General features: G+C 40.6%; 1 protein-coding gene across 1 annotated transcript in view; it reads right to left on the reverse strand.

The window, feature by feature from the left end:
* The window catches only part of Ttc21b (tetratricopeptide repeat domain 21B), a 73,859-nt gene that overhangs the window by 29,010 nt on the left and 21,555 nt on the right, over nt 1-23,294 (reverse strand). Inside the window, 11 exon segments of the mRNA NM_001191737.2 lie at nt 2,868-2,974; nt 8,238-8,376; nt 9,103-9,213; nt 9,708-9,780; nt 12,154-12,392; nt 12,965-13,186; nt 14,666-14,823; nt 16,921-17,050; nt 20,305-20,505; nt 20,787-20,884; nt 21,269-21,461. Coding sequence (NP_001178666.1) covers nt 2,868-2,974; nt 8,238-8,376; nt 9,103-9,213; nt 9,708-9,780; nt 12,154-12,392; nt 12,965-13,186; nt 14,666-14,823; nt 16,921-17,050; nt 20,305-20,505; nt 20,787-20,884; nt 21,269-21,461 — 1,671 coding nt within the window.

The following is a 23,294-nucleotide window of genomic DNA, read 5'->3' on the forward strand; positions in this document are numbered from 1 at the left end:
AAGGCTCAGTGGTTAAGAGCACTTGCTCTTTCTGCAGAATCCTTGGGTTCAGTTCCTACCGTACGCATCGGGTAACTCACAGCTGCTATGACTCCAATTCCAGGGGATCAAACGTCTTCCTCTCATGGCGCATATATAGACAAACAGGTGCACACACACATACACACAAATCAAAAGATTAACTAAAAAATAACTAGAGCTTAGAGAGAGAAGTAGACAATGGGTAGAACATGAAATAAACTATAAACCACTAAATAAAAGTACAGGTGGTAGAAAACATGTATGAATAGCAATGCTTACATAACAAGCAGAATTATTATATAATTACTTATTTGTACAAAGGGTTCTTTGTATGGCTTCAGAGGGAAATGAACTGTGTAGTGTTAACTATAAATACAGTTTCAAGCAGCCAGCTTGAAAGGGAGGAACCGGGATAGGAAAGGCAGAGCTGGAACCGAGGAGAAGTGAGCCTCACTGCAGTCCACACTGCACCCATGGAACACTGAACCGAGGCGTGGATAACAGAGCATGGGGGAAATGAACTGAAAATAAACTAAAAAAGTCAAGAAAAGAGAACACGAAGCTTTAAAACTTCAAAATGCAAACAAGTTGTAAGATGGTAGGTAGAAGCCCAAATATAGTCCATAATTATGGTGCGCGCAAACAAATGAAAGATCCACATGCCCTCGGCCATCTCTTTGGTTTTCATTTTGAGAGAACATCTCGGTAGGTTCTTGGGGCTTGACTTCATCTTGCTCTGCACCCCTAGCAGGCCTTGACCTTGGGGTTTCTTCCTTCCCAGTTTCACAAATAGCAGGGATTACAAACTTGTGCTACTAGGCCTGGTAATAAATTAAATCTCCCAGTGAACAAAGAAGCATAAAAACAAAATTGTCAGAGCACATAAAAGTACTCATTGTTGGCCTTCAGATCCTCAGTATAAGGAAATGAACATTGAAAGTAAAAACATACTCTGGGCAAACAAGAACCACAAGGAAGCCAGAGTGAGACAGAGAGGTGGCGACCTGGGTAAAGGTGCTTGCCTAGCAACTCTGTCAGGCTGGTCCTGACAGAGACACAGAAAGTAAAACAAAACAACTCCATAGTTATTGTTTGACTGTCACACGGGAGCCATGGCATATGACACACCCACAAAGTCAACCTGACATACCAGTGGCACTGGCATATGCTGAGCACTCCATAATGCCAGAAATCTGTCACCAATGTCCACAGAAATTTGTTCTGAAACTCACTGTCATAGAGGACAGAGCAAACGTCAACAGAGCTCAAAGGATTGGGTCAGACAAAGTATGGCGCTGGCACAGTGCAACTACAGAAGTCAGGACATGATCCCCACACCTGCCTGTCCCGAAGGCTGGTGGTTCAGGTTTCATTTTTGAGTCTGTAACAATTTATGTTTGTAAAAAAAGTTTTTTTTTTTAAAAATTGTTCATTAAAGCCATTAAAAACATGTGTATACAATTTAAGAAGGAAACTGCTTTTTAAAAATTTTCTTATAAAGTGGCATCATGTAATTAAAAAGCAAACAAGCATTCATGGGAGCCAGAGGGGGAAAGGTGACTGATTCATTAATAATACTAACAAGAATAAACCTTTGTGTGATTATCAAAATGGAAAGCAAATATAACTAAAAATATCGACTATGAAAGATACCTTTTTATAGGAGACACAGGCACTCAGAAGATGTTACTGTACTTGACAATGGAACACATTATTTTTTAAAAAAACATGACTACTTAAACTGACAAAGGAAGAGATTTTAAATGATCAGTGTGAAATATATTAAAGTTGTGGAATTAAAAAATAGTTTCTGTAAAGGAAGTGTTGAGGCTTCAACGCTTTCAAAATTGAAGTGTTCTCAATAATAACCATCTTCAGGCATTGAATCATTATTTGTTTTGATAAATCTGTGGGACCTTGAAAGGCCCCCTGGTTCCTGGTTGAGGAGCTTGAGACCCTGAAAGGGATGGTAGGAGTTTGGCCTGACTCCCAGGAAACCAGGCCGGACACTAGCTGTAGCCCTCTATAGATTTGTGGCCATCAGTCATGTAAGAGCAATGCCCCAAGCCCCTGAACAGCTAGAGGATGTGACCACAGGTCTCGTAGGCTCAAGACAGAGCTCCATTATAATGAGGTACCTAAAGGCCTGGGGCTTAGCCAATAAACTTTCCTTCCCAGATACTGCTCCCTACAAAGGTATTTAATTTCAGGCCCACCCTGAGAAGTGGGGTACGGTTTTACTCATCCACTTTTCCCCACGACAATGAATGTCTTAAAACCATGGACTGCCTTTTTTCATCAGGATCCATTGTGGGGAGCCACAGAGGTCTTCGCTTACAGAGCTGCCGTCTAATCTCCCCAAGAAAGTCTCCCTGCACTGCCAACCACCTCCTGCACTGCCAACCACCTCCACCACCAAGCCTGAAGCTCACTACTGTGCAGCCAAGGACTTTTCCTGCAAGACCAGCAGGAGCTCCCCCGCCCGGGCTAAATCCAGCCCAGTGGGCCCCCACTCCATTCTCAGCTCTTCCTGGGCTCCTAGTGGCACCTGGATGCCCAAGAGCCTGAGAACACGATGGCTCCGGTCTCCTTGCAGCTCCAGGGACCCCCAGCCAGCTCTGGCTGTTTCCTGCGCTCAGCTTCCCACAGGCTGACAACCCGCAGGGTAAGTGTGGTCAACTTCCCACGTCCCGCCTCCCTGAGTGGCCCAGCCCTGTGGTGGAGCAGATACGGGAACCCACAATAACCCTACAGAGGTCGCCAGTTAAAAACCTACATAAATCTTCTCTAAGTATTGGGTTAACAGAGTATTTTCAGCCCTCTGCCCAGAGTCAAACACCCTGTACCTGCTGCAATGCTGCAATCGCGTCGCCAGGTCTCTCCATTTTAGAGTAAACTTTTGCTAGAAGGACTTGGGAACGCCCATCCACCATGAGAGCCGACAATTCATTTACTGAGAATGGAATGCAAAGGGGGTAATGTCATCTTAAATAAATGCCTAAATATCTCTACATTAAAAACGGTCTTTACAAGATTTTGACAGTGAATATCTTAGATTTTAGACAGTTAAAGCATAGCCAACCCTTAAAAGGATTTAGAATAGTAATTGACTTTTAAGAAAATGTAGAGAAACGGAACTGTTACCAGCATTTGTTCTTAGACATTTAGGAGCAGGTAATTCCACCACTCACATTGAGATTGCAGAATTTAAGTGTGTAAAGATGTGTTTGTTGAAGCCATTAAAACGAAACAGTACCTTCATACAATTACAAAGAAAAGTGCTTAAATTTATTAAGTTAGCATTATTAATGTCACTAATTGTCTGGTTTCTAGTCTGGCCTCATCTCGAACTATCTATGTAATACCTCCCTCCCTTGTAGAACAACGAACTATCTACCCAGCATGCTTAAGGGAAAACTTGGAATAAACCAACTGGTGCTAAGTAATCCAATCCAAAGCCTGCAGTGATCTGCACCCGTGGAGGTCAGAGCACTCCTTGTCGGAGTTGATTCTCTCCTTTTTCATATGGGGCTTGGAGGTCAATCCCAGGCCCAGTGCATCAAGCACTTTTACCAGCTAACCCATCATCTTGCTGGCTCTATGACTGCTTAACATTTCAACCTGAAAAGTAGTGTTTTGTCTTATAATTAATTGAATTAACAAATCTGGGTAACAAAAACTCAGTCTAGCATGAAGTTAGATTTCCAAAGAAGGCAGTTTCGTCACAGTTACGGGAAGAAAGGCCGTGAAGTAGGCTAACTGACAAGTCTCAGCCACAGTGTGGAAACCCAGGCAGCAGTTGTCTTTGCTCTGGCCCCATTAGAGGGGCAGAGTGGGCGGGGCCGTAAAGCAATGTAGCTGGATTTCTTCTGGAAAGCTCCAGATCACTTCTGGATTCAGAGAGGCTGTATGTAGCTGGCCCGTGCAATGGAAGACGGAGTCAGGGAGGCCAGCAAGCTTCCATCCTAATCCAGGAGAGACAGAGAGACAGAAGTAGAAACAGAGCAGTGGGAACACAGATTCGAACTGAGCCAGCAGCTGCTTTAACATAACAACAAGGCGGAAGCCAAGATTTTGATTCTCACCGACTACAAAAGAGAGGAAAACTGTAAGGAATGAGGAGTGTTCCGTGCACACCACACCGAGGAGGCGCATGAGAAACTTAGGCTTCCTCAGAGTAAGTTAAAGACCTATGTGAGAAGCCAGGTACTAGTATTTATTAGCTGTGGAAACCTGTAGACGTGAAGGAAAGTGATCTGTAGGATGCTGACTTAAAAGAGGGACAGTTTAAAGCTAATTAGTGTAATAACACATAAAATGTGTGTGAGGGCATGAGCATGCTGCAGGCTGTATTCAGCAAACACTGAGTAAGCATTTCCTATACAAACCAACACATGAAATTTATATAAAATGCATACCTGTATCTTCCCCTACAATCTTAGGCTTTTTTTGTGTTGATTGGCTAGATCTCACAGACACAAGTGAGTTGTTTGACATGAGTAAGAAATCACACAGCAAATGTATCCATAGTTGGGAGGATTTATGGGTCAACTTTATCAAAGCTAAACTAAGACATTTGGGAGTATCAGAAAGATTAGGTTAGTCGGCTCTTACAGGCAGAAATATACATGATGGTAGCAAAAGGAAATCAATGGAATGAAATTAAGTTTCTTATAGAGTCATATATATGGTATTTATTAAGAAGTAAAGGTGGCATTTGAACAAAACAACTAAATTTAAAATGACTATCCATTTTGAAGATGATACGAAAGAACACCTATGTGTTCTTAATTAAAAATAATTAAACACCTATGTGTTCTTAATTAAAAATAATGTTCTTAATTAAAAAATAAAATAAAAAAGGCTAGGTAACATCCTAAAAGAGTTTTATATCACTGATTAGAAAAGCTTTTTCAAATAAAGTAACTTAGAAATCAAAGAAGGAAGATGGTCAGATACAATATAAGGCACAATAAATAAACTTGGTAAAGAAATACCAGCTCCAGCAAGACTCTCTACCAGAAAAACAGGCAAAAGATTAAGGCAAAAGGGATATATTGAAAGCAGATTGTGGTTTCTCTCTCCTCCAGCTAAGCAAGATGCCCAAAGGAAAGAAGACCAGGGGAAGAAGATGGCCCTAGCACCACCGTCATCAAGACACAGGAGGCCAAAAAGGTGGTCAATCCTTTGTTTGAGAAAAGGCCCAAGAACTTTGGCATTGGGCAGGACACCCAACCCAAAAGAGATCTAACATATTTCGTCAAATGCCCCTGCTACATCAGGCTGCAGTGGCAAAGAGCCATCCTCTATAAGCAGCTCACAGTACCTCCTGCCATTAACCAGTTCACCCAGGCCCTGGACAGGCAAACAGCGACTCAGCCGCTTAAGCTCGCCCACAAGTACAGGCCAGAGACAAAGCAGGAGAAGCAAAGGCTGCTGGCCCGAGTTGAGAAGAAAGCTGCTGGCAAAGGCGACGTCCCAACTAAGAGACTGACTGCCCTCCGAACAGGGGTCAATACAGTCACTACCTTGGTGGAGAACAAGAAGGCTCAGCTGGTGGTGATTGCCCATGATGTAGATCCCATTGAGCTGGTGGTTTTCCTGCCTGCCCTTTGTCAAAAGATGGGGGTGCCCTACTGCATCATCAAGGGAAAGGCCAGGCTGGGGCGCCTGGTCCACAGGAAGACGTACATCACTGTTGCCTTCACACAGGTTAACTCGGAAGACAAGGGTGCGCTGGCTAAGCTGGTGGAAGCTCTTAGGATCAATGACAGATATGACAAGAGACACTCCCACCGGAGAGGCAACGTTCTGGGTCTTAAGTCTGTGGCTCCCATTGCCAAGCTGGGAAAGGCAAAGGCTGAAGAACTCACCACTGAACTGGGTTAAATGTACACCAAGTTTGCTGCACATAAATATAATTACAAAATTAAAAAAAGGGCAGATTGTGATCCATAAATAGTAAAACTCACCTCAGTCATCAAAGAGAGGCAGATAAAAGCAGGGGTATGTTTGATTCTCACAATGATTGCTACACAGTGGTTGGGCATTTTTGTCTTTAAGAAAGTATAAACTTTTAGGTAAGGTGGCTCATGAATTTGGGCAGCTGAGAGAGGAGGATTGGCATGAAATCTAGGCCAGCCTGAGCCTAGAATGAGATCATCCTCCCCACAAAGCAAAACAAGACAAGAGAATGAAGCAATATTCAATTTTTGTAAGTACACAGAGGTATACAAACCAAAATCTTATCTGTTTTCTCTTATTTTTCTTCAAATTATAACCAATACTAATATTCTGTGATATTAATAAATTCTAGCATGCATATGTTTAAAATAGAGGGCTGTATTTGCAAATAAGAAATTATAAGATGAAAATTCATCACTACAGAATTACACATATACTGTAACCTACTATATATGCATATACATAAGCTATATACATATACATATGTATAACCTATCATATATAATTTCCTGGGGACTGGTTTTAAGCACATACAGCCAATACCCAATCTGTGGATATGCATGGGTGATGCAGTATTTGCACATAATGTGCACATGTCCCCTGACATTAAATCATTGCTGGATGACTAATAACACGCAACACAATGTATGTTACACTAATAGCCCTTCCACTGCACTAGCTAGTGACAAGAAAAAGTCTCTACATGGTCAGAAAAGAACAGCTTTTTTTTAAAAATATGTATGATCCAGGTTGAGTCTGTGGATTCTAGAACATTACTGGTAACTGTGTGCACCAGAAGAGAGACAATCTCCAAATTCTCACATGAGTATTCTACATTTTACTAAAAATCTTAAAAAATAAATCCTGGACACTTGTCAAAATACAATGTGAAAGTATTGAAAACTATAAATGCATAAACAATTTCCCAGCACTTTATTCTTAAGAAATAAAAGCAAGAATTGGGAGAGATGGCTCAGTGGGGAAGGCTGCCATGCTGCCTGCCAAGCTGAGTCCAATCCTAGGTCATATTTCCCAAGTCGTCCTCTGACCTCAGCACCTACCCAACGGCATGCGTGCGTGCCTGCAACACACACTACAAACCCAAAAGTAGATCAGTGTGAAAAATGTAAGAACCACATGCACCCCAAGGATTAAGATATAAGCATATTAGCTGTCATGTGGTTTATGGTACCAATGTGGCAGAGTAAACAGATGCTCAATAAAAACAGTAAAATTAAAAATATTACCAAGTTATAAAACATTAATGCTGTTTGATCAGATAGTATTAATGTACTGGTATCTGCATGTATTTCCTTACATTCTTTATGGACAAAATTGCCAAATAGGTAATACATTTTATTAAATAGGGAGATCACAATGACCACATTTTTATAAAACACAGATACATAAAGAATATATATTTAATCACATTCTACCTCTATGGAATGTAGTAAGAAGAGAGTAAGCAGAATTTATAGAACAATAGCTGATTAGTGCATTGTTATACATTTATAATGCCTGAGATTTTTTGCATGTGAATGTGTGTATGATGTAGAGGACATAGTCAATGTCAGGTCATCCTAACCTTTGAGAAAGGGTCTCACTGACCCTGGAACTGAATAACATGGTCAGAGTATCTGGCCAGGATCAAGCAGGAATCCTGTCTCTGTTACTTTATCTTTAAGATGACAGGTACATAGTGTGCCAGACTTCTAAAAACCTATTTAGTGTCAGTGCTAGGATTCGAAACCTAGGTCTTCAAGGAAGCCCTTTACCGTGGAGCAACCTCTGCAGCCTGTCAAGCTCCCTGAATTCTTTTTTAAAATTGTAATATTTTTAGAAGATAAAGATTATAGGTTGGGGATTTATCTCAGTGGTAGAGCACTTGCCTAGCAAGCACAAGGCCCTGGGTTTGGTCCCCAGCTCTGAAAAAAAAAAAAGATTATAAAAGTGTTGGTGTGCTTAAATACCAGAAATTGTGATTTACACATAACTTATGTATATTATTTTGGGAATTTTATAATTTGTTCTTTTATAACAAAATGGACTACTTATTAAATCTGTTATTAGATTTAAAGCCCACCCATTTGGTAGAACTGAATTCTGAAATAAGAAAAATTCACATGAATTCATACAGACAACCCCACGTAAAAATATTGAGAAAATCAATATACAATTATGTATTCTAAAAGTAAATAGGCCAGATTTATAAAGTAAATGTTGTTTTTTCCCAAATCAGAAAGCTTGCATACCAGGATCATGAGCTAGAGAATGCTGAAGAACTTTCTCTGCTTTCTCATACAACTTTAGTCTCAGGAGGAGCTCAGCCAGGTCATAGCACAGGCAATTCTGCTGTCCGCTTTTCAGCGCAGCCTCATAATAGGTGATTGCCTAAACAAAGTCCATGTCAGTCAGGGCAGAAAAACCACAGAGACTTCACACAGCCAAGGCATGAGACATATCTATCACTAGAAACCATATATAAAGCATTTTAGGCATGTATCCTATCCCTACTGTCAGTCAAGTATGTCGCTTTTCTTAGGGAATTAGAGACCACATAGCAACTAGCATCTTTTCTTAAACAATAAAGGGATAATGAACAGGACTTGGCAAAAAATATTTCTCCAGAGATTATTCTAAGGTAAGCAAGCTTTCTCAAACGTATCTGCTTTCCTAGTGCACTTAAACTTAACAATGACCATGAATGGCAAAAGAATACACAGTCAAGGAAGCTCCTTTATTTCTACTAGAAACAACAGCAGAACAACCGCCTTGATGCATTTAGCTTGACCCATCTGGTACAGCAGAAAAGACAATGACTAGACTACATTATACTGTGTATTATACAATGCGATATGATTGACTTTATGGCCATTATCTGGTTGCAAAGTCTAGGATTTAAGAAACTTAAAGGAATGGTAGCATCAAAACCATCTCCATGGAGTGCAGCACTGGAGAAAGCAGGTCACTAGGAACATCTGACATGACACAAATACCAGTTTGCTCACCCAAATGTGGAGCTTAAAATCACTAAAGAAAGTGTCTGCTGAAGACTTCTCTAGAGTAGGTCTCGATCACATGACCCCATAGGTGTACCTCACACTATGAAGCACTTACCTTTGAGTAGTTGTGAGTTTTGACAAGTGCTTTCCCAATTTTTCTCGCCAGTGTTCCATCTTTTGGGTTCTGATTTAATGCTTGCTCATAGGCCACTATGGCTTCCTCGGGCTAACATTGTCAAGACACAAATGACAAAGTTTAACAAATGGCTTAAGGGAACCCATGAAAGAGCAACATTTTCCACAATGACGCCTCTCCCCACTTGGAATACTTTGCTTTACGAAAGTAGATATTGAACAATATAAAAGTATACAATTCCAGATAGATGACTGAAAATTGGCCAGATATTGATCACTGTAATTCGACCCATAATGATCATTCTTGGCAGTCATTACAACAGTCAAGCGATCTCTCTCCATCGTTCTGTTTAGAGGAGACTCCCAACATTCTTCTAGGACCATCTCTATTGGATATAGGACAATCACTGAATTAAGTTAAGATTTGAAAAATATTATAGAAGCTAACCTCTCATTGCCACCATCAGAACTCAAATATTAAACATGATGAAAAAGCCAAACTCCTTTAAACACACAGTTACACTTATTGCAGAGTTCCATGATTTTGTTTTTTTAATCTGATTTCTGTAGAGTTAGAAATTTTACCTCTTGAATGTTCATGTATGCATCACCAAGGAGCAGGAAAGACCGGGGGCTGGGCATCCTTTCAGCAATTTCTCTGGAGTTAGACCAATACTGTTTAGTATACTGGAAATAGGCAACATTTACAAACCAGTAAGATAAGATGGAGATAAGATAAGAGTTTAATAAGCTTATTAAACTCAAGCATACACGAGCCCTCAGAATGCAGACAGCCAATGCAACCTTGTTAAAAGCCGCACACTGTACATGCATACATTTTATATACTGGAATACACTTTTTATGGACTCTTTCCCTTTTGTGACATACATGGAGCAGAGTAAAGGGAGACAGCAAACATATTAACTCTCATGTTGCAGGGCTCCTTAACAGAAGGAATAGATTGTATTGTCCTTCTATACAACCAGAGCTCCTATCTTCAAGGTAAAAACTTTTTACCTTAAAAATACCAAGGTTTTGCTTCAGGATCTGCTTCTCCTTTATTTGCAGCACTCAGATCAATAGTCTTCCTGCTTCACTATCTAATGTGCTACAATTACAAGTTTACAGCACCTTGCTGGGCTCGTTGTACAGCATTAAATGTGTCCTATTTAACTGCTTGAAGCCTCTGTGATGAAGACACTCATTACTTCGAGGTCACACATGATGCCCGAATGCGTGTCTATAGCTGATGTACCAGACTGCTTTGCAGCAAACCATGTATTACATTATTACATCGCAGCACATCCAAAAAAACTACACCTTTTTGGTTTGTTTGTTTTTCTGAGTTTTGGTTTGTTTGTTTTTGTTTTTTTGAGACAGGGTTTCTCTGTGTAGTCCTGGCTGTCCTGGAACTGACTCTGTAGACCAGTCTGGCCTTGAAATCAGAGATCTGCCTGCCTCTGCCTCCCAAAGTGCTGAGATCAAGGGTGTGCACCATCACAGCCTTTGTTTTGCTTTTTGGAGACAGAATCTGACTACAAAGTCTCACTGGCCTGAAACTTTTACATAAGGCAGGCTGTTCTCCAATTCACTCACGGCAATCCTCTTGCCTCAGGCTGCTTACTGCTACAAACCACCATACTGGGCTCTCTTAAAACCAGTGTAGAAACATACTTCCAGCACACCGAGTGTGTCTGTGTGATTAGCGTTTCGTCTGTGCTAAAGAATAGCAACATGGATGCATGTGTGTTCCAGTAACTTTTACAGCCTCTGCTCGACAAAGCTATTGAAGCTATGCTCACTCACAAAAGTAAAGGTGAACCCACACCTTGGAGGTTGAAGCATAGTAGCTTATATATTCCTTTTCTATAGCAGATATGCTATGTATCACATACGCCTGCCTATCCCCTGGATCACTGCTGTATAATGTTGCTGTCAGAGTTCATCTAACTTGTTTTTCCTTTCCCCAAACAAATCTAAATGTTTGATTTAGATCACATCTAAAATGAACATTTGATGAGGAGATTTGAGAAACTACCCAGCCACACACTGAAGCAACCTTAGTTCTGTTTTAGGGTAAACTCCTTGTTGAGAGTGATCCTAGGCAGAAAGTGGATGGCCACTTCTAGACAAAGATCTGTAAACCCACTCTGTGACATACATGACAGTATAGAAAGTACCAGCTTCTGGCTATTATAAATAAGGCTGAGATGAACATAGTGGAGCACATGTCTTTTTTATATGTTGGGGCATCTATGCACTCACTGATAAGTGGCTATTAGCCCAAATGCTTGAATTACCCTAGATGCCTAGAACAAATGAAACTCAAGACGGATGATCAAAATGTGAATGCTTCACTCCTTCTCTAAAAGGGGAACAAGAATACCCTTGGCAGGGAAGGGAGAGGCAAAGATTAAAACAGAGACAGATGGAACACCCATTCAGAGCCTGCCCCACATGTGGCCCATACATATACAGCCACCCAATTAGACAAGATGGATGAAGCAAAGAAGTGCAGACCGACAGGAGCCGGATGTAGATCGCTCCTGAGAGACACAGCCAGAATACAGCAAATACAGAGGCGAATGCCAGCAGCAAACCACTGAACTGAGAATAGGACCCCCGTTGAAGGAATCAGAGAAAGAACTGGAAGAGCTTGAAGGGGCTCGAGACCCCATATGTACAACAATGCCAAGCAACCAGAGCTTCCAGGGACTAAGCCCCTACCCAAAGACTATACATGGACTGACCCTGGACTCTGACCTCATAGGTAGCAATGAATATCCTAGTAAGAGCACCAGTGGAAGGGGAAGCCCTGGGTCCTGCTAAGACTGAACCCCCAGTGAATGTGATTGTTGGGGGGAGGGCGGTAATGGGGGGAGGGTTGGGAGGGGAACACCCATAAGGAAGGGGAGGGGGGAGGGGGATGTTTGCCCGGAAACCAAAGAATTATTATTAAGTATTAAATAAATTTAAAAAAAAGAAAAAAAAGAAAGTACCCGTGCGGGTTAGCTGCAGGAGGGAAGTTACCTGTAACAAGTGATGTACAACATTTTCTCTTTCCTATGCTTCAGGTAAATGTCTGCCATTTTTTCCTTGGCTTCTATGAAATAAGGCTGTTCGGTCGTGACATTTCGGAGCATGCTTAATGCACGTTCTGTATCTCCTTGGGCCAGAGCCAGGTCTGCATTAGCAATAGTGACACGTAATTCTTCGCAAGTTCCAGAAAACTCATGGATGGCATCTTGTAAAACCTTTGCTGCCTCGTGCTGTAACAAAAAAAAAAAAATTAAAGACTGTTCAAAATAGACAACGAATTACCCAGAGAGGAGACTCACCTACTAAAACACAGTGACTAATAAATAATACACTTCAGTCCATTCCCGGTATTTAAAAATAACCTGATAATTTTTTATGAAAAGCCTGCAGATTTAAAGAGACTAAAACCAGATGAGGCTATAAATATTAATTAAAATGGCTAGAGTTTTGTTTGTTTTTTACAACCAGAATTAAAGAGTCCCATAAATTACACGACTGCATTTCATGGTGGCCAAGCTAGGCACACTGAGAAAGTCATCCGGGAGCAAATAACATTTAACATCCAGGCACTTGCAGAATACACGTGTTTTAATGAAAAGTAAGGAAAAATAAGTTGATACGTTTTGACAGTTGGTCAAGAGACCTCTCTGTATTATATATATATATATATATATATATAATTATTCAACTAGAAATATGTATCTATATGTTCCATGTTCCATCAAAGAGTAGGGAATTAGTACACACACACACACACACACACACACACACACACACCTCACTCTAATCTGAGTTAACTCACCTGTTCTCCATTTAAGCGGTGAACCTCCACCAACTCAAGAAAGATGGATAAGCGATGGCTCCCATCCACTTCACTTCTGTGCTTGGATTTCGAGGAAGCTCTACTTCTCCTCATTCCTGGTAGATTCATTGCCATGTGCAGAGTTTTAATTGCTTCTGCTACCTCGCCCATTTTCTTCTGTGACTGTGCTTTGATTAGGTGGTACAGTGGGTAGTCTCTCACCTGACGAACAAATTAGCAGCGGTTTGGAGCGCACACAGTGGAAACCAGAACGTCTGACCAATCAAGTGGGATATGAAGTTCTGGAGTACAGCTCATGTGTGACCCCATCCTCAAAGCATGTTTCTGACCTTATTTTTTTCACTGCCTAATCATAATTTCAAATTAATATTTCATTAGAAGGACTTGCAAATAATAAAACAAAACCTCGCATAGTGAAATTAAGCAGGCTCACATACTCAAATGCATCTCAATGAAGCACACAGTTGGAAGCCTATGAACTCTAGTGTTTAGGGAAACTGTGAACCCGGCCTCCTCTTTCTTCAATGTCAAATAGGTAGAATAACTTTTTTTTTGTCTTACAGGCTACCAAAACATCCTAAAATTAGACTTTTCAGTAAAGGAATGTCTTTATTTTAGACTCCTCTTAGATTTCTAAAAATAAGTTTTCATTTTTACTGTTTTAACTTTCAATACTAAAAATTTCAAAGTGTTTTCATGGCCTTTCCTTTACATCCTACCCCAAAACACAGAATCTGTATCTTAGCTGTATCTGTATCTTAGCCGTCTGTATCTTAGCTGTAAACAGGACATAGGAGGACGGAAGAACCTAGACTGAGTAAAGAAGACAAGCCAGAGGAGACACCCTCAGTGGGGTGGGGTGGAAGCCACCCAGAACGAAGGAGCCCCAGGCCTTCGTGTGTTAGGGGCTATGCACCTGCAGGACTAGAGAATGCTCACTCCTTTCTTCTTCCCCACAGACTGAGGCACAGGGCATGGGCAGAGAACCCAGTGTCCCTCCAATCTAGAGATCTACCTACTCTTCTAAGAAAAAGCACGGATAAATGTAGACTCTTAGAACTTGGCTTCTCTAGCTCATTTGATGGTTCTCCCATGAGGCCTTGGGTGAGTCACTGGCTGGAGGCTTCCTTCTGTAGCCTGAAGTAGTCCTGAAAGCACTCACATTCACAGGAAGTACGAGAACTTTCCTGGATACTAAGGAGTGCTTTTAAAGCTTCAAATACATAATGTTCGTTTCCAAAATTACTGTGTATTCTTTGACAGTAATTTTAAAAAGAGACTATGGGAAAATAATTCTAGCAGGTTGTGGAGCTCATACAGTTTTCCTAATATTTGGAAGGCAGAGGCAGGCAGATTGACCTAAATTTCTTGACAGACTGGTCTACAAAATACAAAAAAGGCCCAGCCTGACCAGAAAGAAATACGCTGCCTCTAAAAAAAAAAAAATAGAACAGAAAGAAGGAAAGAAGGAAAGAAGTAAAAGGAAAGGAAGATTCAACAGAAAATGAGCAATACCATTTACTAACCTTATCCATAAAAATATTTGGTATATTTCTCCATGGTCTAATATTATTGTATAAGTATATACAATTGCTTCATTCAATTCTCATTATAACAACTGCTGTTCTACAAGAAAAGCAAGGTCAGGGGTATGTCTGAATCCTAATCTGCAGTACTCACATTGAAATTGTAGCTCAGACAAAGTTCAAGCGACTGAGAACACAGCTGGACTTTGTCTTGGGATAGGTACACCTGCGCCATCAGGAGGTGAGCCTCTGCGTAAGAGGGGCTGTGCTCCAGGCAGTGCTGCAGGTTGTTGTAGGCTGCCTCGGTGTCACCTAGTAAGAGAGCAACGCCTGTGAGGCTTCAGCACTCAGAGCTGGAGCCCCCAGCAGGACCCACTATGCAAGTAGTCACAGTTTGGCTGTTTAACATCTCTGTTCATGAACCTTGTCTCTATTCCGACTTGTGCCAGCTAGCTAGCATCCCTGTAACTACTTGAAGAACCCACCCATGCCAGTCAGGACAACAGTTTGTCACAGCAAATCAGGGAAAATATAAAGGGTGACAGCAGCTCCCCACTATTACTGGCAGGACTAGAATCTACCTTTATTTTCCTCTTAAAAAGCTTTTGTTAAAATAGGTTTCAAGGCTGTGTTTCCATGAGAATTGTCTCCCACAGGCTTGAGCATCTGAACTCTTGGTGGCTAGCTGGTGGCACTGGTTGGGGAGGTTTGGAAGTGGTGGCCTTGCTGGAGGAAGTGCATCACTGGGGGTGGGTGCTGGGAGTTTTAATGTCACTCCACTTCCAGCTCACTTTCTGTGCTTCACGTTTGTACTTGAAGATGTGAGCTCTCGGGTGACTGCTCTGGCCACCGTGCCTGCCTTGGTGCCCTGTCATGAGAGAGTCTTATCCAACTGGAGAAACAGCACATGCGTCTTAGAGTTTCCACTGCTGTGAAGAGACACACCGTGGCCAAGACAACTCTCATAAGGACAACATTTAACTGGGGCTGGCTTATAGGTTCAGAGGTTCAATCCATTATTATCAGGGTGGGAGCATAGACCTCTATAAACCTAGAAGGCTGCATTGTTATTTACACTAACAAAGAGGGTACATTCTACAACTGGGCTACATGATTTGGGTAAAATAGGAAAAAGGCCGAGGATACATCTCTGAAATTCTAAAGCATGAGATAGTGATTAAAATGCAGCATCGACTGAGATACCAAATAATTCATAACACATCTGCTAAGTTTCTGAATATCTCAAAAATCTGCCTAACATTGGTGAGGACTAATGTGATAAGGATGGTGAAGTTCCAGAGGGAGAAGACTCTTGGGCCCACACATCATCTACGTGCTACAGCTTCCTTGTGATTCAGTGCACATGGACTTGTATGCTGCCTTCCAAATACTGGCTTAAGTAGATATAACAAGGCCCACTTCCCACCCCACTTCTCTGGAATAGCAGAAGAAGAAGTCCTAAATTATTCCCTGTTTAAATACACTTCATCTTTACCTGTTGTCAATATTTCTATTGGTAAATAGAATACATGGTAAAATTCAGTTTCTGGGATCACAAGAGCTCAGCCTACTAACTGACATCACACAATACATCTCCCCTCAGAGGTAGAGAATTAACGGGCAAATGACTGGCAGAGTAACTTACTCAACATATCGTTAACATTTGGCAAACAACCGTCAGCAAGACCAACAGTTGCTCTGGGATCTTTTGTTGTTGTAACGTCTAATACCTAGGGCTACGAAAGCCAAAGAGGATGGGAATGGTAAGAACAATACATCTAGGCGTGTCAGTGCTGCCAGACCCAAAACCGAGTGGTGATACTAACAGTAGCCCACAACCAATGTATTGTGAAAAGTAAAATTTAACAAAATAAGAGTTAAGTAGCTAAGTAAGGCCTTCATGTGTAGTGGTCCAGCTACTACCGGCTGGTATTGCAAGATACTCGGATTACTAAGTCTGTTCAATGTCTTTACCATATGACTTTGGCTCATCTACAGCCTACACTAATGTTTCTGTTCACTCTCCAATACAGTTTTAATGTTTGGACAGATAATCTTACTTATTATTAGGTTTTAAAGTGAAAACTGTTTAAGATGTAGAAAGATTAATAATAATTTATATTATAAATTAATAATAATTTACAATATAATTATATTAATAATAATTAATAATTTAATTATAATTAATAATAATTAGGGTTGCTTGTATGAACATGGGGTATGAAACAAATCTAAAATAGGTTTGAAACTTTGGTTTCAATTTTGGATTCAACATACATATTCACAGACAAAATATACATTGTATGTGACTGTTCTCCCTGGAGAGGAGTACAGAATCTATTTACACCTGTCATTCCCAACACAGCAATCAAACTCCTGTGTTATTTTATGTGCTAAGGGATATATCACCTGACAGATACTTCACTTTGGCCATTAGGAAGACAGCTTGCGGAAGACCTGGTACACTTCTTATAATCGTCTCCAGAACTGAAGAACAACGTCTGAGGACTGGGGAGAGAGGCTGCCCAGGACCTGCAGGCTAAACAAAGCAGATCAGATCACATTCTAAGTTTATGGTCATATATAGAGGACTAAACACACACTGATTTTAGTGTGACTGATATGGGAAAAGAACCTAGTGTTTTTATTAAATTTATCTTAGGTTTTTTTCATACTAGCTTTGCTATATACTTGTCCAGATATTAAACTACTCCTTAGTTCATCTATGAATAGACTTAGAAATTATTGTTGAGTTCTGTGCAGTTAATTATGGGATTGTCATGTAATTAATATTTTTATAGCATATGAAAGTAGTTACCAGTTCAAAATTTATCAGAGAAAGCACCCATTGAAAGAGAAGACCACTGAGAGATCGTTCTTGCTTAGCTCCCCTGCATTGCTTCACTGATGCTGTTCTTCTTACCTTCTAGGTGACCTTTCCCATCCCCGTCAGCTGATGGACAGTTACCTTCCTCCTTCAGGTCAATGACTATGCTCTCTTACAGATGATCACTCTGATTAAGGGCCAGATAGCTTACAATAGTCGCACATCCCTTGTCCTATGCTGAACACATTCCCCTAAAGATACTCAAAATATTGACTATTGCCTAAAGCATCCCGACTTCTTCAAATCTTGACAGCACATAGTCTATGCAGTTTCCCACCTAGTGATGCTCCTTTTATGGTCTTTATGCATCTTCAAGGTCAGAGTTTTACACTTGTTTGAATGGAAACAAGTAAATCCTTTAAACTGTTGTGATGGCTAATATTTGCTTACCAGGATCCACAATAAACTAGGAGACAGTGCTCTGCCCTCCTGTGAGGGAGTTTCTAGACTGGGCTAGTTGAGGCGGGAAGACCCACCTTAAATGCGGGTGAGCCCATTCTTTGAACTGCAGACCTATGCTGAATACAAAGGAAAAGGAGCTGAATGCCGACATTCATGTTTTCTGCTTCCTAGATGGCCACCTCAGATCCCTGCTGTCCTGCCTCCCTCCATCGTGGTGGACTGTACCCACACACTGTAATATAAACCCTTTCTTTCTTCCTTCCTTCCTTCCTTCCTTCCTTCCTTCCTTCCTTCCTTCCTCCCTTCCTCCCTCCCTCCCTCCCTCCCTCCCTCCCTTCTTTCCTTCCCTTTTGTTGGATATTTTGTTACAGCAACAACATGAGTCATTCACACAAATATTTCTCACCAGAAAAATTGTTAAAGTAAAAACCATGGTAAATATCTAGTAGTGACACTTGTTAAGAAATACTGAGAACAATTTTCACTGTTTTCTTCTACTTTCTGTTGTTTGTTATATGTTGAGAGTAGGCCTCACTGTGCAGTCCTGGCTCAAGCTCACAATCCTCTTGCCTCTGCTACTGAAGAGCTAGGATTGAGGTGTAGGCAGCATCACCCAATAAAGGCAGCCATCGTGTTTCCTTGTATACACAAAGATTAAAACAGAAGTCTAGAGACAATCTTTCAGACTATGCTTGTTAGATTTAAATATTTAAAAAAAAACAAACTGTATGTGAAAGGGGCCAATGAACAAGGAACAGAGCTGAGGCTAGGGTTGCCTTTCTCAAATGTCCAATGAAAACAGAATTATAAAGCTGGCCAAGCTGCAACATGAGGATAAAAGCTGCATCATGGGAAAATAGGATATGTAGTCAGAGACCTAGCTACCAAGTGATGTATTGTTTTGTGAACTACCTATGGTCTGGTTCATTCTTAGCACAGTGAACAAGGAAATCCTTTGAAATACTCAAGAACAGGAGCCTTGTCTGCCCTTGCTGCCCCACTCACAGTCCAGTCTACTCATCCTCCATTCCTGTGAGCATCTGAATCAGCTATTCCCGTAGCTTCCAAGCAGATGTTTCCACAGGTCCCTTCAATTCTTTCTCTCATAGTGAGGTCCACTCTGACACTCTCACATACATCTTCACTTCCTCTACCCTGCTCTCTTATTTCCTTATACCATACACCAGTATTCATTCCAGTCTTCTTATGGTGTCTGCTCGATCCTTTTAGACTATATGTCTTGGAGCAAAAGTTATAACTTGTGTTCCCAAGCTACCAAGCAGCTTCCATGGACTGGGAAGACTGAGTTCGGTCAGTCTGAATTAATCACCAAGTATGATTCTGGAAGAGTATAGTTTTTAAGGGTGATAAAGGCCTGGGAAATGACATGATATTACACATTATGCAGAGCTCCCTCAGGGAAGGTAATTTTTCTTGTTTTCACTGTTAATACAGCATCTAATGCTGTAAATTGGGGTGGGGGTCGCTAATAATTTTGGTCTTAGCAATGAGTATCAAACAGCTGTACATGAAGAATGTATAGAAACATGACCCGAGTACAAGGAAGTTAGGTTATGTGTGCTTATGGCCAGTCGAAGGGAAGCTGCCCACTGACTGCAGGTCACTTTGCAAAGGATTCCCAGGTAGAACCACACAGGTGTCTAGTGCTGCTACTCAAGAATGCTCATGCTTGCAAATGACCATCATTGTCTCTAACCTGGATTAAGGTTCCACATAAAATAAATATCAAAAACTAAACAGAATATGATAATGGGAGAGTATAAGGTAAACGAGAGAAGAGAAAACGGCAAGAAATAAGTGTAGAAATTATTCCACAGCTACACTGAACTCAAAGGCATGAGTGGTAGATCATAGTATTTGTGAACTCATAGCCCAGCAGGCATACACACACACACACACACACACACACACACACACACACACACACACACGTTTTTAAAGGTAATGGATTTCCCATGCATGCATATAGAGAAAGCATAGGGAACTCCTCACACCAGAAGTATCTAATCAAATCTAAGCATCTCCTTTATGAAGGAGAAACGATTCTTCTTTGGACTAAGTAACTAGATACTCTGTCATTCCAAGGAGCAGGAGAAGAGTCAGAGTCCACTTTTAACACAAAGGAGAGTTTGAGTTCATGCTGGAAATGGTTTCATTAGTTTTACAAAAGAGCTCCAGTTTTGAGTTTGCCCAGGGTGAAATGACAATAGATGCTGTTATCAGTCAGATTCAAATTTACCACCTTGAATATTTCTCAACTGAAAGTTTTAGGATTTAAAAATTGAAAATAACTCTTTACTAATCAATACTATAATTTGGTAGTAATCCTTTCTATAAAGACTGCTTTAAAATGGTTTCGGTTAACAGAATTATGAACGTTAATTACAGATGCAGATACACTTGTGCATGTTCAAGAGAACTTCTTAGTACCGTCTATGGGACACACGGATGTGGCTGTTGGGGTAAGAAATAGAATCCCATACCTGAATTGGACAGAGATTCAGATACTCGTTAACAACTTCTAGTAAGAAGTCAGGGTTGAGCTTCTCAAAATACTGTATGCCGAGAGGGAGGTCTTCCAAGTGTGAAAAGTGAGTGTTCACAACATCATTCAACAAATTTATAACTTCCTCCTGACGATTATTTTTTTTGGTAGCAAGAACCGCATGCAAATACATTAATTCCTGAAAAGTAAGTAGAGTTCATAACTTATTCCATTTCGCTATAAAGCCCTTTATTTCCGTTTCCATTTCAAAGGTATATAAAGTATTATTTATAAGAAAGTATTCAAAAGCTTGATATAAAATCATGCAAACGTAGGCGTTAGCTGAACGGAATGTTAGGATCATTGAGCGAAGCATTTAAAGCCAAGTTTTGTAGAGGCATGCTAATGAACTTGGACACTAAAGTCAGTGCTCATGCACTGTTTCGGGCTAAGGTTGGACGGTCTGATAAAATGCCCTACCGCAGATCTTCCCATTGACTGCTGGAATTCACTGAAGAACTCCAACTGCTGGTCTGCATCTTGCAATTGTCCTTCTATTAACTGACATCGGATAAGTCCTGAAACCAAAGAGAAACAATCAGAGCCTATCCCAACCCACAAACCTACGTTAAGGAAACATCTTTCTCCATCACAATAATACTGCTCTAGGCTGGAAAAAACTGAAAGAAAACAGCAGTGGGAGGGGTGGGGAAGAAAATAGGTAGCCAGGAGCTACGTAAAATCTTTTACTGCACAATCCATAACTTGACAGAAGCAACCAGATAAAATCCAGTCTTTCAAGAGAGTATTTGAGAAGTCAACTGATCTTTTTAAAGATGCACGATTTCCCATTTTATGCAGAGTAGAAAGAGTTTAATTTTTCTAAAAAATTAACTCTATACTCTCTGCTTCCGTGGGCAGGTCCCTGAAGCCGGTTCCTGTGGAGGAAGCTGTCATCTCACCGGTGACGGCAGAGATGTTGCTTTCGTTCAGTGTCATGGCGGTCCTGTACCACTTCCAGGCCTCCTTGACTTTGCCTTGGAGAATCATTTGGTAGCCAAGCTCTGTAGCAATTTCTGCTTGCTGGGGGGTTAAACTAAATGCTTTTTCTAGGAAACTTTGAACTTTTTGAAGAATGAGTTGATTACGTCCACACTGAAAAGAAAAGAAAAACCATTTAGACAAGAAGTCCAGTCTCAGAATACCAGAGCTATTTTTCTCTACTCTTACATATACAGCTTGGAGTGCACAGGATGGAAGGGGGAATATGATTATTTAAAAGGAAAGGCTTTCTATCATCTAGGTACCACATCCAGAACGAGTGTAGGACCCACCCTACAAGCTGGATATTTCAACAAGCACTGTTTTATGACATGACCATCTAGACATATAGTTCTCTTGTACAAAAACATGATTGTTCTTTCAAATTAGATTGAAAAATCCGTATTTTAAGGTTTCAAAATAAGTGTACATATTTAAGTAAAAATCCCTTTCCCCTTAAAGACAACCTGCACCAATCAGGAAAGAATTTAAAAATATGTGGCTTATACTTTTTTGGAAAAAACTTCACCTAAAGCTTGCTGATGCCAATGAGGTTAAATAACTATTGAACATACCAACTTTAAGAGCAACACATTCTTCGGAATATTTTGATAAACAAACAAGTCTATAATCATTCTAAAAAATGAACTTGTGTCAGGCAGTAACACAAATAAGGAAAAAATTATCTTAGTTCATACTTTTATATTTTTTCTTCCTCCTAAATGTCATAGTTTACATGTTTTAAAATATGATAATTATTACAGTTTAGCAATCAATATCCTCAGTAGTTTTCTTTCCTTATGTTTACTTTCTCCTGTATATTTTGTGTTAATGCGTTTTACTGGTCAAGGCTCTAATTTCCTTTTACTGGCTTTGCTATTCTGTTGTATTTTTTCTTCCATCCCTGTCATCTTGCCTGTACAGAATAGTCAAACAGAAACATGGCTTTACAACAACAACAACCACAACCACAACAACAACAACCACAACAACAACCACAACAACAACAACAACAACAACCACAACAACAACAACAACCACAACAACAACAACAACAACCACAACAACAACAACAACCACAACCACAACCACAACAACAACAACGACAACAACAACAACCACAACAACAACCACAACAACAACAACCACAACAACAACAACAACAACAACCACAACAACAACAACAACCACAACAACAACAACAACAACAACCACAACAACAACAACAACCACAACAACAACAACAACAACAACCACAACAACAACAACCACAACCACAACAACAACAACAACAACCACAACAACAACAACAACAACAACAACCACAACAACAACAACAACAACCACAACAACAACAACAACCACAACCACAACAACAACAACAACAACGACAACAACAACAACCACAACAACAACAACAACCACAACAACAACAACCACAACAACAACAACAACAACAACAACCACAACAACAACAACAACAACAACGACAACAACAACAACAACAACAACAACAACTACAACAACAACAACCACAACAACAACTCCAAGTCACTGGCCTTTTGCTCCACTGAAACATGCTTTTATCCATTTTAACCGATTTTTCCTAAAGGTTTTGTAATTGAACAGAAGAACAGAACCCCCCTAACCCAAACACTGGATTCTGGCTGTCTCTGCCAGAAAGGCACTCTCTCGCTCCACAAGTCCTTCTTCATGGTCCCTGAAGGCTGGAGAGGGGCAGCTAGAATCTCCCAGTGTCCTTTTGTGGGAACAAATAAGGCACTTAGATCATATCCCTTTCACTGCAAGCCATATGTCCCTCAGCGTTCCGCCCGCTAGCTAACTGCCAACTTTTTTTAAAGATTAATTTATTTGTTTTATGTATATGAGTGTCCTATCTGCACGTACACCTGCATGCCAGAAGAGGGCATCAGATCACACTAAAGA

This window comes from Rattus norvegicus, chromosome 3 (assembly GCF_021556685.1).
Source record: "Rattus norvegicus strain SHRSP/BbbUtx chromosome 3, alternate assembly SHRSP_T2T, whole genome shotgun sequence".
In the NCBI taxonomy this organism is placed as follows: Eukaryota; Metazoa; Chordata; class Mammalia; order Rodentia; family Muridae; genus Rattus; species Rattus norvegicus.